The sequence below is a fragment of the Zootoca vivipara genome, chromosome 1 (assembly GCF_963506605.1).
Source record: "Zootoca vivipara chromosome 1, rZooViv1.1, whole genome shotgun sequence".
Lineage (NCBI taxonomy): Eukaryota > Metazoa > Chordata > Lepidosauria > Squamata > Lacertidae > Zootoca > Zootoca vivipara.
Genome location: NC_083276.1, coordinates 108,930,356 through 108,949,667, shown reverse-complemented (window position 1 = coordinate 108,949,667; position 19,312 = coordinate 108,930,356). Strand labels below are relative to the sequence as shown.

Sequence of the window (19,312 nt, the reverse complement as noted above, 5' to 3'; positions counted from 1 at the left end):
AACTGGCTGCCTTCCTCCAGCCAATCGGAAGCCACGGAAGTCGCGTCGGACATTTGGCTTCACTTCCGGGTTTGGGGCGTTTGGGAGCCAAAATGTTCGACTCCCAAGGCGTTCGGGATCCAAGGTGTGACAGTACTGATCCCACAATAAACAGCTGTCTCGAAGCACCCTGGGCCCAACTTAAAGATATAACAAAATTTGTTATATCTTTATATGTTTGGCACCGCTAATCTTCCACAGGGACTCAAAAGCTTCTCCAGTACTATCTGCTATTGGTCTTCTGGGACTTCCACTCTCAGCATGACTCAAATAATACTAGGTTTTTCTGACAAGCCGTGTTCAGAGTCTGGTGCTGAACTGGGAATTTATGACCTCTGACCGAAGCAACCAAAGAGCAAATAGGGTTGGAGGCTACTTTGGAGCGAAAGATGACAAGCACTGCATCTTGAGTTGAGGATAATTTAGAGAGATGAAAACTGTTACAGAATTAAGGGTCAGTCTTGTGAGGGGAAGAAGGCATCATAAACAAGACCTTTAATTAACCACTTTGTAGTCTAGTTGGCAATAAAGAATACTGTTCAAATTTAAATGAAACTGAGGTCAAGCATCAACCGCATTTTTTAAATGTCTTATTAAAAAAATGGTTTTGTTTAATTGACTTGTGGATGGACCACACCAAATTTTAAAGCAGCTTGCCAAAAAAATTATAATAAACATCTCCATGCAATCAGAACCTAAAATTCTGACCTGTTGTTCCTACCTATCAAGTTTGGGTTTTCACATATTTGTATCATTATATTTAAATGTGGAGCTTTAAATTAACTTCATATGATTTCTCTGTTCGAAATTTGGTAAAATTATTCCTATGCGGAAGAAAAATCCAAGACCTAAGGACAAAGTAAGTCTGTGAAGTATCACAACTACTTTAACATGCACAACAGGGACAGGGGAATTATTTATCAAAGTAAACATTTAAAAAATGCAAGACTGTTGTGTTATTGTGAGAACTGTTTAAATATATTCAAAAGTAAATTTCAACCATCCTAACTCCACAGAGGTGCTGGAAGGCAAAGTAAATAATCGCTTTTATGTGAATTAAATCTGTCACAGATTGGAAGCTATATTCTAATCTCAGTGCATGTAGATCAATGCTTATAACTACATGCAAAGTGAGATTTGAATATACCCATTGCTTTATATTTACCATTTTTAAAACTCCCTGTAATGTAATGCTCTTGCAGTAGTTCAAAATATGTAAAGCATGTGTTTATGTGTAAACTCACTGAAAGAGAGCATGTTACGCCGTGCTTGATGTATTTTTCTTAGAGCAGTAAAGCGGAAAAGGAGTTTAAAAAAAATTAATCCACCTTGCAGTTTTAGTTTTGCATGTCTTATGCATATTTCTGGCTGATTGCTTTAAAGTGATACAGTATCATATTTCAAATTTCCAGTCCAGTTTCCAAGGCAGCAACATTAAAAAATAAATTGGTATCTCGAACTTTATTCTGTACAATTCAGAAGATATGCTTAAAAATGCCTCTTACATTGATTCAGTAATAACTCTTTTTACAATTGACAGAATCAGAAACATGTTTTCCATTTCTCCAGGTCTAATTATTGAATTGTCTTTGCATAGCCAATTTATTTTGATGAGTGAGGTGGACAGCTAATTCCTCATTCAGTCCTCCTGCAGTAATTAATTACTTTTCGCAGCTTGATTGTTTCACACAGCTTTTGCCCCTAGATTGTTTCATTCTATAAGGCCAGACATAATGACAAGAGAGAAACATTAAGGAAGGCTAAGATCAATGGGTTGGAGTCAAAAGTGCCGTTCGTGTCTTGGAAGGGCTATTCATACTCCACAGTAGAGTTCTATGCAAGAAAGGTGAAACCAAGACTGAAATCCAATACACCAGGAATGGCTAACTTTTGGCTCTCTAAATGTTGATGCACTCCGGTTCCCATCATCCTTTTGACCATGCTGGTTGGAGCTGATGGGAGTTGGAGTCCAGCAGCACTGCAGGGCCAGAGCTCCCCCGCCCCTGCCATTACATTTGTTCTGAAATTATGAGCATTTCAACTGAATTTTGTTAAGGCTGAAGAAAAATTCATATGCTTGAGATTTAACCAGCTCTGTGACTTTATTTATACCAAACTGTCTCCTTGTGAGAAAGAAAAGAGAATAAACAAAGGCTCAGCCCCAAAATACCCCCTGACCAAAAGCACTCTAAACACCAAGCATTATGTTCCACCACAATGCAGTAATTCAATTGCCATGCCAACCCCTCCCTCCCCTCCTAATTTCTACTACCATGCAAGCTACCTGTACTGTACTGTAATGTTGGGGTTCCACCTTATAGGACAAGGCTTTATCCTGAAAGGAGAACCTGCGACAGACTACTGCAGTGTGAAATGTTCCTGCTCAGGCTTTCAACCAGCCATTCCCCTTTCCAGGATACTCCATTCCGCTCACCACAGTTTTCCATTTCCTCCCAACATTCTGTGCCCATTGAGCATGCTCAGTCTTCAATACACTGTCAGGGCCCCCCTCCTGTTATAGTTTTTCCCTAAATAATTTCTTACTTCTGCTAACCTTGTCCCCCCCCCCCCCCAAAAAAATATTGTGGGTGGGTGGTGCTGTTTTGCCTATGCAAGGATAGGCACTTGGGGAATGAGCTTGCTATTAGTATATAAGGTTCTTTTTAACCATCAGCTAGGCAAGATGGCCTCATAGTCACATGAGTTTCCCAAGCGCTGCTCAAGGTTTAGGAGAGCAGCAAGCAGGCTGTCACCTTGGAAGGCAGGGCCTGCCTTCGAGAGCACTCATCCTTGATTCCCTATGGCCACTGCCAGCTGCACAACTTAAGCGCTTAAAATATAGTAGCTGGGGTACAGCAGAAAGAGCCTAGAATGCTGTTTCCAAAATAACCACAGCATGCGGCTATAAGGCAGGTGGTGTTGGGAGAGGGGGGCATGCCCTAACCCTGAATGGTTCTGAGAGATAGAAACCTTGCTGCGCCGTAGTTAGCCAGGCTTGAAGCAAAATCGTTTTGAAGCTCTGCCATGCCTAACTTTCTAAGCTGGGAAAGGAGCTTTCTAAGCAGCTATGTGAGCTCCAAGGACCCCCCCCCCACAAGTTCATAACGTGTTTGGGCGAGGTTCTGAGGGCCTGCTTGCTTTGGTTGTTCCTTGGTATTTCACTCTGGATGAGAAGGGCTACTTCTTTTGCAGCCTGCAAGGCTCTGCAAAAACCGTAACACAGTTCACGCATCACGTTGTGGTCAAACCATTGTTAAAAGGAAACCATGGCTTGCGTGTAACGAGCTAACGCATGCTGCTAAAATCACAGGCGTTTCTCCTCTTCTGCTGCCGTGCTGCCAGGAAACAAAGCCTAGGTAGGGTTGCAATCGAACCTGGGCTCACGGTGGTTTGTTTCTCTCTAAAGAAACCACAAGTGGTAACCAAGGATTGTTTTTGGCAAGCTTGTTTCCCGGCACCAAGGGAGCACCGCCCCAGAACACCTGCACATTTGCAGCAAAGTGTGGTTTATTTTAACAATGGTTTAACAAGACTTTGCAAACCAGGCCTCTACTGCGCACTCCTCTGAAGGTGACTGATGCTGGGAACACGCATTTAAAAACTCACTAATTTCAAACCAAGCACATACCTCCCTGATCCAGTTACAGGCTTTTTCTGCATGCGTATCCCTCTCTGGATATGAAGCCACAAATAGGTCCTGCTTGTGCAATTCTGTTGCTCAATCCATCAATCTATGGATTTTGGACTGTACATGAAGAACCCTCTTGGGGGGAAACTGTTAAATCCTATCAATTAGGGAAATTATGGTGGTCAGGATTGTGTCTCCCCCACCCCCTGCCAAAGACCCAGTCAGTAGGATTTGGTTTTTTGGAGAGGGTTCCTCAAATAAAGGGTTGTTCTGCGCCCACGTGTTGGAGTACAGCCATGCTAGTTAATGCTGAAAAAGAAGTGTATTCCACATTTAAATATTAATAACCTCTGCACCGTGGAAAGGTCACTCCCTCTGCAATCCCCTAGATATCTGCTCCAGGAGTCCAAGGGGGTGGACTGGGGGAATCTGTGAATGTTCGCCCTCCACCTTATGTTAGCGAAAGCCCCTGTTGGCTCAAAGGGCCTTCTGGAAACAGAATGACACCTATAGATCCAACCCATTCACAGAATCCCCCAGTCCACCCCCTTGCACCCCTGGAGCAGATATCTAGGGGACTGCAGGGGGGGAGTGACCTTTCCACGAGTGGAACTCCACTCAAGGGATCTTAGGCTCTAACCTCTTAGCTTTCTGGATAGCATTCTTCCCAGTCATGTTTTATTAGATAAACTTACAAATGTATTGCAGTCAATAAAGTAAGGTGTTTCTTGATTTAGTAAAGGAGCCCAATGTGTTTAAATGTTTTTGATCCTTTAATTAAACACTTCGCCATAAGGACATATGAATTTTTCATTCAATCATTTTTAAACAAAATGTTTAAACTGAAAAAAGATTCATTTTCTCAATAAAGACTGGAGCTTGAAATAAACTATGTGATTATTTAAATAAGCACATATTGCAAAACTGTCTGGCTTTCTTATGCAAAGAAATTAATCTTTGTAATAATAATGCATGGTTAACTGTACAATATATATATACTAATCTTTACTAATTCTCTTTGATAACATTATTGACATTTTGTTTTTTTAGTTTTAAAGAAATTATACAATCATTTCAGTTTATATTTTGATTTTCTGTATTAGTATTTTAACATATATCTCTTTTTTTACAGAGTTCAACAATCTTCATGTTACTATTATCAGGTTTTTTTACTTTTTACTTTTATTTAAGTATTTTAGTTTTCTCATCTTTGATGTTGTTGCATATGTGAAAATTTTCTTTAAAATAGGGACTCTGTTGCAATCAAAATTGTGATTAGCCATTTAATAATTCACTCTAAAAAATAAAGTAAAACAGAAAAATTATGCATTGGTGCAACAGAGTAATTATGTTATTGCTGTAAGTATTCTTATACTCTTTTTTTCCCTCCTGTATTTGTGTATTAGGTGGTTGTGAATGCCCTTCTAGGAGCGATTCCATCCATCATGAATGTGCTTCTCGTTTGTCTTATATTCTGGCTAATTTTCAGCATCATGGGAGTAAACTTGTTTGCTGGCAAGTTCTACCACTGCATTAATACCACAACTGGTGAAATGTTCACAATTGAAGAAGTTTTCAATCGGACTCAGTGCAAGGAGCTCATAGAAAGAAATGAAACCGCCAGATGGAAAAACGTGAAAGTTAACTTTGATAATGTGGGATTTGGGTATCTTTCTTTACTGCAAGTAGTAAGTGAACACTCTTTACAGACTACTTCTTGTTTACTTAGTGTACAATGAAAAGTTGGTTCAACTATTTCGTCACTTAGTCTGATCAGGCTCATAGGAATTTGCTAGGAATTTGGTGGTAAGAAGGTCATGGAATCACTGTAGACTGCCAGAATATAAAATGAAGGTAGCCTAAAATGTTACTTTGAGGCTGTGGGACTAGGTCTCAGGAGTTCCAGTTTCACCTTCTGGGTGCTCATTAGCTATTTGCCAACTCTCAAACTAACCTACCTCACAGTGAGCATAAAAGTGGAAAAGACGCATACACCATCTTCAGCTCCTTGGAGGAAAGTGATATATTTATGATATGATATGATATGATATGATATCTGTTCAGAAGTCAGTCCCATTGAGTTCTCACAACTTAGTATAGAATTGTAGACCCACCCAGTGACATAGCATGGGTTGCCAGAGCCCAGAGCTATGAGGGGAGGGAGGGAAACAGATGGCATATGCATGAGCATTCAACTGCCTAATGCCATCCGCGTCACCCAGAAGATCGCAGCTGCAGAGATAAGAAAAGAAGAGTTGTCCTGTTGTCTGGAGAGGTCACTTCCTGGTTCGCATGGGGAAGCCTGTTATATCTTAGGATACATTAAAGTACCTTATTTCCATATTGCCAAAGGTATCATCTTTTGTACCTGTGCTTTGTATAGTGAACTGAAATACTGAAACGTTTTTGTTTACTTCTGAATTTTCTTAACTGTCAGCTGGAGCAGGACTAAGTTAGGCCTCCTTGAAATCAATGGGACTTAAGCCAAGTCATGGCCATCATGCCAATTTGATTTAGTTGGGACCAATTTCATTTCATGGGGAACGAAGCTTAACAAATTTACATCACAATCCTATGCATGTCTACTCAGGATGAGTTCCATAGAGTCAATGGGGCTTCCTCCCATTGGAAGCACGCTTACTTGTCAGAGAATCTCTTTGCACTTAAGGGAACTTACTTTTGACCAGTATAGGATCCCACTGCATGGCGGGATCAAGCCCACTGAAAGCTTGAACAGCTCCCCCTTCACTTCAGTCCATAGTTATAGGATATGTATATATATGTAAAGCATTTCCTTTTGGTAACTCTGGTACAAGGCTGTGAGTTCAGAGTTTTATGTTTAAAATATTTTCTTGACGCAGGCTACATTTAAAGGATGGATGGACATTATGTATGCAGCGGTTGATTCAAGAAATGTAAGTACTTTGCATTCTTTACCGCACAAAGATTCTAGAATTCTGCTGATGAAATGTGCATGAGGGTAACATTATTGTGAACATGAATTATGTTCAAATTAAATAGCACCCTAATTGGTTTGTGTTCCTTTATACTTAGCTGGAAGTTGTCCAGAGTGGCTGGGGTAACCCAGGCAGATGGGCAGGGTACAAGAAGCTTATTGTGAGTTGAGGACCCGCCACCCGCTTAGAGATAAATAAGACACAAGGACACATGTATTTTATGTTAATGGGCTAAAGAAGGCCACAACTTTATTGGTTACAGCATGTGAGTGGTATTGGCTTAGGCATTGAATCAAACAATCTATACATGACTCCACCCCCCTCAGCATGGAGTCATCTGAAGGTTAACAACCAGTGGGAGGAGCTTGTTGATGCAAATACAACTGGAAGCTTCTCCTGATGTCACCGGGGGTCGTGCCATGGCCCTAGCCACCAGCAGGGCATCGGACAGGATCCACAACCGCCGGATTCCTTTAACGGAATACCCAACAAGGGGAGGGGAAGGTGATGGCCACAACCTGCCCTCCAACACACGACACATATTCCAATGCCTAACCGCCAATACCCGAAAAGTTGTGACGATTTGCTACGAGGTAGGCGAAAAACCAAGAGGCTGTTGCCAATTTGCCAAATGAATATAAATTCCTACCGGGCCCCCTGGGCAACCAACCAACCTCCATAGCAAGGTCAAAAGCATAGATATGACCTAAATGGAGGGTGAGCAGGTGATCCGACGACTTCAGGAAGCAGAATGAGAGCATGGAGCTGCCGCGGTTGCTTAAATTTGGCTAAACCCCGCCTCCAAGCCAGTCCTATTGGCTGGCTGACGGGCGTGGCGTGGCAGCTGGGGTAACTGACGCAGGGGGCCGAATACGTCCCCCTGCCGACGCAGGAACCGGCTCCTGCTCACAACTCCTCCCCTCTGGTAGGAGGAGAGGCTTTGTCATTATAATATAATATAATATAATATAATATAATATAATATAATATAATATATAATTATATTATTATTAAAGATGGGTGGGGTACCAGAAATACCACCATCATCGTAACATAAAGAATTCCAGGCATGCTGACAATTAAAGTGAAGATATAGCATTGTTATGCCCCCCCCCAGAAGTTCTTTTGCATTGTGCTCTTATGATCATTTGTACTTAGGGTGGTGGCTGTACACAATCCTGCACCTGTTTCATACCACAAATAGTGGGGGCATCTGGCAGCATTGGATTGCTGCTGTTGTGCTGGAGTGCCTCTCCAGATGGCAATAGTGCAGTAACATTAGGGAAGCATCGCAGAACTAATAAGGTGTGTTGGTGCCCCAGTATAAATTCATCACTAATGCTCTATTAGTACACCATTGACATGTTCAATTATACACCTGCCAAAATACACACATTCACACATCTGGAGGGCTCCAGGGTTGTCTTGATGCCAACTTGCAAGCTTTTTTTTAAATACACCTTGTTGAGGTTTCGCAATCATTTCGCTTACTTTGTAGGTAGAACAGCAGCCTAAGTATGAAGACAACCTTTATATGTACATTTACTTTGTTATCTTCATCATCTTTGGGTCATTCTTCACCCTGAATCTATTCATTGGCGTCATCATTGATAACTTCAATCAGCAAAAAAAGAAGATAAGTATTTTACCTGCATTACCTTTAAAGCTCACATTGTAAACTTTGGCTAAATCATGTGAACCGATGAAATGAAATACCTGCTCTGACTTTTAAAGGGAAAAGTGGAGAGACCTATAAATATTCATGGCCATTTGGGAGAGAACCTTGCCTTGCAAAACATTGAAGAGCTGCAATGTTTAGTCATTGGAGAGAAGTTCCTGCGGAGTGGTGGCCACACCTCCTCTCAGAATGCAGGGGCAGTTAAGGTTTATATTTGGGGTGGGTGATCTGTGCTCCTTCAGATGTTGCTGGACTACAAATCCCATCACCCATGACCATTGGCTGTGCTACCTGGGACACCTATGGAAAGCCACAATTTCCCTACCTCTGTTCTACATAAAATCTTCCATTCTTACTGAATTGAGCCTAAATTAAAATTCTTATTCTACAATCAGTAAATGGGCACAACAGTTTAAAGGGTATCACCTTTTACCGGCACCGCTGGAAAATTTGGAAGAACCTCATTGTAAAAACCAATTCAGCCCAATATTTGTTTTTCTTTTGATTATGAATATGGAATAAATGCAAGTAAGTGTATAGGCCATCTATGAGAATGTGATTATAACCAGTTTTCATGTTATGCCCTTACTTTGGAGGTCAAGATATCTTTATGACAGAAGAACAGAAAAAGTACTACAATGCAATGAAAAAGTTGGGGTCTAAAAAGCCTCAAAAGCCTATTCCTAGACCAGGGGTAAGTGACACTATTCTAGATTGAAAGATTCATTTTAAAAACAGCAAATGAGAAGTGAGTTTAAGCTTTCTTTAAATTGGAGAGAGCAATCAATACTTGAATACATTTAAATGAGTTGGTTTTTCTTGATTTTGGGCATGCATATGTGCAAACTATTTGTCGCCCTAAAGACATCTGAAGGTAGTCATGTGCTGAGAAGTTTTTATGTTTGATGTTTCGCTATGTTTTTATTGTGTGTGTGTCTATATCTATATATGTTATTGATATATAGATATAGACACGCACAATAAAAAAACATAGCGAAACATAGCGAAACCACTGTATAAAAAGATCGTTATTCGAAGTCTGGTCCAAATATAAAGAATGGTTCGAAAAGAAAACGCCAGGTTGGCTATCACCCCAGGAGGCCCTGTCAGTGAAAAAAATAAACATGAAAACAAAATGGTTAACGTATAGAGATATCCTGACAGAGCAAGACAATGAGTTAAAGATGAAACCATATGAAGAACTTAAAGAACATCTACAGGGGTGGTGGGAATACCAACAAATATACAGTGTGTTCACAAAGGATAGGAAATCAAAAGGTTTTGAGCATTCTAAGACAATATTAGAAAAAACAGTATTATCAAGTGAGGAAAAAAACATATCAAAAATTTATGATTTCCTACTGGAATGGAACACTAAAGATGAAGAAACAAAGACCGTGATGATTAAATGGGCGATGGATCTGGGACATAATATAGAATATGCAGAGTGGTTTAAACTATGGAATGTAGGAATGAAATTTACGGCTTGCACAATCTTAAAAGAAAATATGTACAAAATGATATACAGGTGGTACCTTACACCAACTAAGCTATACAAAATGTACAAGACAGGAGATACGAAATGTTGGAAATGTAAATCTAAGGAAGGCAACTTCATACACATGTGGTGGTCCTGTGAAAGAGTCAAGAAATATTGGGAGGATATATATAATGAGATTAAAAAGATTCTTAAATATACAATAAAAAAGAAGCCGGAGGCATTCCTGTTGGGAATGGTGGGGAAAGATGTTGCAAAGGATGATGTCAAATGGTTCCTATATGCGACTACAGGAGCGAGGGTAATTCTAGCTCAGGTCTGGAAACAAGAGTTAATTCCATCAGTAGAAGACTGGAGAAGGAAAATGGTGGAATATATGGAAATTGCAAAACTAACATCGAGAATAAGACAGCAAGGCAGCGAGGTGTACATGAAAGAATGGGGAAAATTTATAGCATATATAGATAAGATAGTTGAAACAAAATAACATCTTAAATAAGAAATTACTCACAGAAGGAAACAAATTCACAACAACAAATTAAAAAGCTTTATTGGACATACAGATAGAAAATACAGTACAATGTATAGTAAAAATAAATAAATAAATAAACACGCATATATATATATATATATATATATATATATATATATACACAAAAAGAGGATTAAACAAGAAAATATGAGTACAAAAAGAAAGAGGATGAAGGTTTAAAAACGATATGAAGAATGTTGAAAATAGACTGAAACTATAAGGAATGTTATACCGTGCAACCAAACATATGAATATAAAAACAGCAGAAGAAAGTAGTGTGGAAGTCGATCATCGGAAATTTTTGTAACTTTAGGTTTGAACTTTAAGAGTTGTTGTTATTATACTAAGCTGTATTTTTATTTGAGAATTCTAGAGAATTTGCAAAGATAATGAATGTAATGAGCCCAAATGTCTGATAATGGAATATGTGGTATGCGAAAACTAATAAAAATTAATAATAGTATATGTTATTGAGTTGTAATCTAGCAGTGTGCACACCAGAGCCTTAACTGATTAATATCTCTTCTTTATACCTCAGAACAAATATCAAGGCATGGTCTTTGATTTTGTGACAAGACAAGTATTTGACATCAGTATTATGATTCTCATCTGCCTTAATATGATCACCATGATGGTCGAAACAGATGACCAAAGTGAAGAAATGGAAGATATTCTGTACCGGATTAATCTGATCTTCATAGTCCTCTTCACTGGAGAATGTGTCTTGAAACTAATTTCCCTGCGCTATTATTATTTCACCATTGGTTGGAACATTTTTGATTTTGTGGTTGTCATCCTCTCCATTGTAGGTAAGGCCCGTTCTAAACAAAGCGAGGCAAATGTCAAAAGTATATTAAGTTGCTTTGAACGTTGCTTTATTTCTTTTGCAGTTTTCAGTTGCTCAGCCACGTTGTTTCCTAGTTGCATCTATCTTCTGTAATTGTGTCATATGCATCACAATCGTTTCTGAATATGTTTGACAAATGGTATCTCTGATGATATAGGTTGCTTGTATCCATTTCATCCGATGAGGGAAATTCCAGACAGGTTGAAATCTCAAATTGCTAGATCTCAGTGAGTAGGATTTTCCTCTCCTTTCTGTCTTGGCCCCCTCACTGTTCAGTAAAGACTGGTACTCTCACACCCACCGATATATTTGGTTAGAAAGTCCCTGCATATTTATCTTCCCACTTTGGAGACTGTGGCATCTCCCCTGGCCCCAGGTTTCTTTCTTAGGAAAACAACCCCAAAAGATGGTGTCACATATTCCACTTTTGGGAGTCCTTCTGTGGGCTGAAATCTTTCCAACACAGGGGGGGGGGTTCCCTCATTTTTAGTAACATGGTAAGTATATTTGGTTAAGCACATTGGAGTGGTGGGTGGGTGACAAAAATCACACAAGCTGCTTTTAAAAAAAAAGAGGATATGTTTTCTAAGTTCACTCTTACACTTAATCTACAAACCAATACTCCCCAAAAGGCTATAATTTACAAACTCTTAAAGAAATGATGGAAAGGAAAATGTTTTTGATGAATGCCCCATTTGCTTCTATATGCGGGAACCAGGACTGGTCCAAGACCTTCTGTTGCTTGAAGCAAAGGTGAAAACAGCAACCACTACCACCACCCTCTATCCACCAATACCTATTGCCACTCCCCATTTTGCAGCATCTGCTGCTGAGGTGGCCAACTCATTCAACCTACTAGTAAGGGCCAGCTCTAGTGGGGACACAGCAACCCATTCAGCTCAGCTTTCCCGGGGGGGGGGGGAGTTGCTAGGTTAGATGGAAACAGCCACCATCCTCCTTTAATCCTCCTTTAATGTCAGGCCAGCAGGCTTGCCTGCTCTGTAGGGCAGGAGCCTCGACATTGTTTATTACCTTCATAAGGTATGTTTATGTTGGATATCACTGACTTCTGGTATCAAAAGTGCCTAGTGTGTTATATTTAAATTGGTTACTCCCAGATGTGCTGCTTGATTTAGATTTCAAATAACAATAGGTTAAGATGAATGAATCTAGAAAGGCTTAGGTGACATAATTTTCTATGTGTTAGATAAAATATAAAAGTTGACTTCTAACATTCTTGAGTTGTTACTGCACACTGCCATAAAGTCGGAAACATGGCAGTTTACAGCCCATTCCTGTGCATGTTTACTCAGAAATAAGGGTGGCTTTGTTCAGAGATTTACTTCTGAGTCATTGTGCATAGGATTGCAGACTTTGTCACTGAAAGCTCCTTAAAGTACACAGGTAAGTCAAGGCAGGACATTGGCAATGATAAATAATTAGCCCTAAGACTATTGCTTAATTGTATTTTTAACAGGTATGTTCCTAGCAGAGATCATTGAAAAATACTTTGTGTCACCCACCTTGTTCCGAGTGATCCGACTTGCCAGGATAGGTCGAATCCTGCGTCTCATCAAGGGTGCTAAAGGAATCCGCACGCTGCTTTTTGCCTTGATGATGTCTCTCCCTGCCTTGTTCAACATCGGCCTTCTCCTTTTCCTGGTCATGTTCATCTACGCTATATTTGGAATGTCCAACTTTGCCTACGTGAAGAGAGAAGTGGGCATCGATGACATGTTCAACTTTGAAACTTTTGGCAACAGCATGATCTGCCTCTTCATGATCACCACCTCTGCTGGCTGGGATGGCTTGCTAGCACCCATTCTCAACAGTGGGCCTCCAGACTGTGACCCTAAAAAAGACCACCCAGGAAGCTCCGTCAAAGGAGATTGTGGCAATCCTTCTGTTGGGATCTTCTTCTTTGTCAGCTATATCATCATATCATTTTTAGTTGTAGTAAACATGTACATCGCTGTCATTCTGGAGAACTTTGGTGTGGCGACCGAAGAAAGTGCTGAGCCTTTGAGCGAGGATGACTTCGAGATGTTCTATGAAGTCTGGGAAAAGTTTGACCCGGATGCAACCCAGTTTATGGAATTTGAAAAACTCTCGGAGTTTGCAGCTGCCTTGGAACCTCCTCTTCATTTAGCAAAACCCAACAAGGTTCAGCTTATTGCGATGGATCTACCCATGGTAAGTGGTGACAGAATTCACTGCCTTGACATCTTGTTTGCTTTTACGAAGCGCGTCCTTGGGGAGAGCGGAGAGATGGATGCTCTCCGCATACAGATGGAGGACCGCTTTATGCAATCCAACCCTTCCAAAGCCTCGTATGAGCCCATCACAACTACATTGAAACGTAAACAAGAGGAGTTGTCCGCTGTCATCATTCAGCGGGCTTACAGGCGTCACCGCCTAAGACAGACAATACACCAAGCTTCCTTTGTATATAATAAAAATAAATTAGGAGGAGGGGCGGGCCAACGTCTCAAGGATGAAATTCTCATTGATAAGATCAATGAAAACTCTTACACAGAAAAAACAGACCTGACCATGTCCACCGCTCTTTGTCCACCGTCCTACGACCGCGTAACCAAGCCCATTGAAGAAAAACACGAAAAAGAAGGTAAAGATGTACAGAAGAAAAAGTAAAGCGCCATTGGGTGACAAATTGTTTACAGCCTGTGTGAGTAATGTAGTTGTGTCAACAGGACTCCTCTAGGCGGTATATGCCAAACAGACAGTTTTTACAAATATACTGTATTCTTTAAGGTCAGTGCCTATAACAAGACAGAAACCCCTCGTCATCAAAATGTGACTATATATAAACTATGGGAAGCATGACAGGAGGTTCCTGTTTTCATTACCAGCTGACACTGCTGAAGAGGAGAGGAAAAAATGGCTAATCAGACTGTAGGGACCAGTAAAAGGGTTGGGGGTTGGGACACTAATTTGTGTGTGTGTTAAAACATAGAACACTTAGTACAGTCAGTAAGTATATCCATTTCAACTGCCACATTTGTCATCTTTTTATGAAATTGTGTTGGTGGATTCCTTTCCTTTCTACCTTCCTTTCTTTCTTTTTATTCACACATTGTGACTATTTTTGTAAATGGGGTTTATGCTGGGGAAAGGGGGTAAGTTCTACTACTTTGTCGGTATGAGGACCAGGCGTTCTATTATATGACTCTCTTATATGCACACCAAAACGATTTGCATGGGGGGGCATGCTGCACTTCTTATAGATCATGCATGGGGGAAAAAAACATTACGTCCACCAAGAGCAACGAGTTTTTTAACAACTATTGTTAAAACTGCAAGGGAATACTCCGTTCCGAGGTGCTTTAACGAACGTGTTTCATGTTGTGTTACATTCGGGCAAGTGTTTAAATGCCTCTAAAGTCCCCTCAAACTCACCTGAGCAAAACAAGCCGGTTTATTTTTGCACCGGCAATTAAATCTCAGCAGGAGCTGGAGTCGGGAGTCGCTGGTTTTATGTCTGTGTCAATTATTTTTTCCCTGTATGGTGTATTTAAGGCAATGTGCCCTTAAAAAAGAAAAGGGAAAAAAAGAAACAACTGGACTGACCAAAAAACCCCTTTATGAATTTGTTCCGCTTCATCCTGCAGTATTGTTTAGCCATCTTCAGCTCTCAGCCAGGTTGCCAACGTACGTGTTTAATGAAGAGCCCTCTGTTGTGTAAATAGTAATTTTACCTGTGGTGCATGTTTGAGCAAATGAATAACGACCTGAGCACATTTATTGCATCAAATATGTACCACAATAGGTTTAGTGTGCAAGCTTTCAACAGGTAAAAACAATGTATTCTGTACCATTATAGATAGTTTGGATCCTATCAGTGCATGTTTATATTGCCTACGCTGCTCTTCCTTCAAGTGTCCAGAATCTTAAATATGGGAAGCCATACGTCAGAGGTAAAGTGGGAAAAAAAGTGTTCAACAAGACCTCATCCCCTCATATCATTAAGCAATATTTGCAGCTACTTCAGAGGTTCTTTTTTCTGTTTGACATTTTTAAATTTGAAGCGGAAACCAATCTGATGTATAGCCAGACTGTACAGACATGTTGCAAACTGCTAAACCTGTTGAAAATAATGTGGTTAGAATTTTATAAGCAAATATAAATATTGTAAAAAAAAAATCATGTTTGTTTTATTTTTGAGCATTATGTACATAAAAATGAGAAATGAATTTTATCTTGAGGTTGACGTTGCAGCCTTTTGGGTTACATTCTGTCCATAGCACTTTCTCACGGAAGAACTTCAGAAAATAAGAAACGAAGAAGAGACGGGTAATTGTAGCTTTCTGCTTTTTAAAATTGTATTTGCAAACATTTTCAAGGTGCAATAATTCAATTATTTGTGAAGCAAAGATTCACAGTTCGCTTGCTTCCAGCAATTCTTTGCACTTGGAAGAGGATGCAATGTTTTTATTTTAAATCTCTAGCAGTGCCTGCATCAGAAAATGTAGCCTTTTTCTTTCACAGAACCATGTTCTTTTCCTGTGTTTATTTACGCAGACTGTGTTTGTTCATTTGACTCATGCTTTAATAGAACTGTTACAAATATATCTTGGGTCCACAGTATTTTTTCACAGAAAAAAATAAATAGCAGAATTATATAACCAAACACATCAGGACATTTTATGTTTCTTACATGGGATATGTTAAATATAGATTATTTCTTTTAACAAACAATCAACTTATACTGTATTGGTGAACTGCATGCAGGAAATGCTACTAATATCCTAAATAATGCTATACATCATTACTAATGTGCAAAATAATAAAGATTAATTTTTTATTGTAATTTCCTTGGCTACTTTTCGTATCTAGGATAAAAGGAATTTCAACCTCTGATTGTCAAGGAGCTGGTTGCCGAGCACAAGTCATCCACAGGGCAGGAAAGAACCTAAGACATGAAATGCAATTAGCTTTTGTTCACAGAAAGTAACAACACAGCAGAGTTCCTTTAGCTCTAGTTGGAGATGCTGCTGAAACTGACCACTGGTCCTGCCTTTTCCCTCTAACTTCTCACTCAATACGGTGGTACCTCGGTTTAAGTACACATTTGGTTCCGGAAGTCTGTACTTAACCTGAAGCGTACTTAACCTGAAGCGAACTTTCCCATTGAAAGTAATGGAAAGTGGATTAATCCGTTCCAGACGAGTCCGCAGAGTACTCAACCTGAAGCGCACTTAACCCGAAGTATGAGTGTAATTGGTTCTTTAAGTCCGTACTTAAACTGAAGCGTACTTAACCTGAAGCGAACTTTCCCATTGAAAGTAATGGAAAGTGGACTAATCCGTTCCAGACGGGTCCACGGAGTACTCAACCTGAAGCATACTTAACCCGAAGTATGAGTGTAATTGGTTCTGGAAGTCCGTACTTAACCTGAAGCGTACTTAACCCGAAGCAAACTTTCCCATTGAAAGTAATGGACAGTGGATTAATCCGTTCCAGACGGGTCCGCGGAGTACTTAAACTGAAAGTACTCAAACTGAACCAAGGTATGACTGTATAATAACCCCCCTCCCCAAGCAGACGAAAGCTGTATCAAGGGAGTGAGCTCCCCTTCGGGGCCTGTCTATCCCATTGCTCCGCAAAGTGCAGGACTCTCCTGGAGGTCAGAGGGGAGGAGGGCCAGAACTGAGGCTGTCCTGTTACTGGGTAGCATTGGCAACCTCTGACTTCTCTCTCTCTGAGTCTGCACTGACACTGTGACTCTCAGCCTCCAGCCCTGTCCTGGAAGAGTCTCTTTCTTCTGACACCCCCCCCCCCGATTGCTCAAACCTCCTTCTTCTAGCACCTCCCAGATCATCCCTTCCCCAGACTGCTCCCCAGTGTCCCACCACCACAATCCAGGGTCTAAATCAGGGGTAGGCAACCTAAGGCTCATGGGCTGGATGCGGCCCAATCACCTTCTCAATCCGGCCCGTGGACAGTCCGGGAATCAGCGTGTTTTTACATAAGTATAATGTGTCCTTTTATTTAAAATGCATCTCTGGGTTATTTGTGACGTCTGCCTGGTGTTTTTTTACATGAGTAAAAATGTGTGCTTTTATTTAAAATGCATCTCTGGGTTATTTGTGGGGCATAGGAATTCGTTCATCCCCCCCCCCCAAAAAAAAAATATAGTCCGGCCCACCACATGGTCTGAGGGACGGTGGACCAGCCCACGGCTGAAAAAGGTTGCTGACCCCTGGTCTAAGTCATCTTCTGTGTTAGGGTTTGCATATTTTGAAGAGCAAAAAAAGAGGACACATTTGCCAACTGCAGATTGCTTTGAAAACACTCGTTTTAAATACCGCTACTATGTGTAGGATATAGAAACTGTGCTATTTTGCTAGTAGCAAAGTTCTTAACTTTCAACAACAAAATAATAATAATAATAATAATACATATTGCTCCCTCACTTGCCACATGAAAGTATTTGGGCTCATGTTCACGTCTTTTTGAACATAAGTGTGCACAGAACAATTTATTAAACTGTTTAACATGTGCATATGGACTCTCCTTAAGGGCAGGGGAATATTAACTCTTTCCCTCCCAGACTCCTCCTCCAAGATCTTGTAGCTGAGCCAGCGTCCTTTTAGTTCGGCCACAAGAGAAGGGATTTATACAGTATGTTGTTAGTTTAAGATGCTGCTCTGCTGTGATTCTCTGCTGCAGACTAGCTTAGCCGAGTGCCTTAGATCTGAGTCTAATACACTAGAAAAAAATTCTTGAGTTACTGTAAACAAAAACAAAACACCCAGACATTTTGCCAAAATTTAAAAATCTGCCCAGACAGAAATTTTAATTCTGAAAAAGAGGACATGTCCAGGAAAAAAAAGGACATATGGCAACCAGACCTGTAAAAAGACATAGCTGCCAAGTACCCCGTTTTCCCCGGGGAAACCCCCGTATTTCCTTACCGTATTTTCTATGCACTTCCAGACATGCGTAGAAGCGACTTCTGGCGCTGCAGACATTTTGGAAATGGGCACAGCGGCATCGGAAGTCTCTTCTATGCATGTCCGGAAGTGCGTAGAAGCGACTTCCGGTGCCGCGGTGCTGCTGATCCCGGATCTTTCAATCCGGAACTTGGCACCTATGGAAAAAGAGGACATATGGCAACCCTCCCTGGGGGGGCTCTTGAGCAGGTGTCACCCACCACTCTTCCTCAACAAGCCAATCCTGGACACTGATGTAAATAGGAACATAACTAAGTAGTGATTTTAAGCACACGTGCATGGAACAAAGTTCCATTGATATTAACAAGAGTTAATTCTGAGAAAATTGCCCCAGTTGCGCATGGGAGACATTTTTGGGCTGAGTGCCAGGTGTATGGCTCCTGCATCCAGTACCAGAGATTTTGTATTCAATTTCCACAGTGCTGGATCAAGATTCTCACCCACAGTGGTCAGCACTGTTTGCACTACTGACAGCCAGTCACTGTTTGATGGAGAAGGCTGTTTTTCAGCACCATCTGATGATCTACAAGTAGTAATCCACCCTTTCGTTTGCAATTTTTTCAAACGTGTGCATGCCGCCAGTTATGTGAGCATCTCAATATCAACAAATTATACAAAAGACATAAAATATAGTTGTTGTTGTTTAGTTGTTTAGTTGTGTCCGACTCTTCGTGACCCCATGGACCAGAGCATGCCAGGCACTCCTGTCTTGCACTGCCTCCCGCAGTTTGGTCAAACTCATGTTGGTAGCTTCAAGAACACTGCCCAACCATCTCGTCCTCTGTTGTCCCCTTCTCCTTGTGCCCTCCATCTTTCCTAACATCAGGGTCTTTTCCAGGGAGTCTTCTCTTCTCATGGGGTGGCCAAAGTATTGGAGCCTCAGCTTCATGATCTGTCCTTCCAGTGAGCATAAAATATAGCACAGAACCACAAAACAACAATTAAAATAATCATAAACAATAGGCAACCATCAAGCGGTTTAAAAATTGTTGCCAGCATGCGTTCCTCAGCAGATAAAGGTTCCCCACTCATGGTTTAGATTCCGCCCGCCCCCCACCCCCCGCTCTCCCTCGCAAGCACTTCCCAGAGCAAATGGTGTGAAATCCAAGATTCTACCTTTATTTTTCTTACAAACAGGTTTATTAATATTGATGTAAAG

At 40.7% G+C, this 19,312-nt stretch overlaps 1 protein-coding gene across 1 annotated transcript in view; it reads left to right on the top strand.

Annotated features, from left to right (window-relative positions):
• Positions 1 to 14,655, top strand: part of LOC118093592 (sodium channel protein type 1 subunit alpha) — a 113,658-nt gene extending 99,003 nt beyond the window's left edge. Inside the window, exons 22-27 of the mRNA XM_035133030.1 lie at positions 5,074 to 5,355; positions 6,529 to 6,582; positions 8,123 to 8,260; positions 8,892 to 8,996; positions 10,871 to 11,141; positions 12,657 to 14,655. Coding sequence (XP_034988921.1) covers positions 5,074 to 5,355; positions 6,529 to 6,582; positions 8,123 to 8,260; positions 8,892 to 8,996; positions 10,871 to 11,141; positions 12,657 to 13,831 — 2,025 coding nt within the window. The 3' untranslated portion in view covers positions 13,832 to 14,655. The remainder of the gene's footprint in view (positions 1 to 5,073; positions 5,356 to 6,528; positions 6,583 to 8,122; positions 8,261 to 8,891; positions 8,997 to 10,870; positions 11,142 to 12,656) is intronic.
• Positions 14,656 to 19,312: the final 4,657 nt, after the last annotated feature.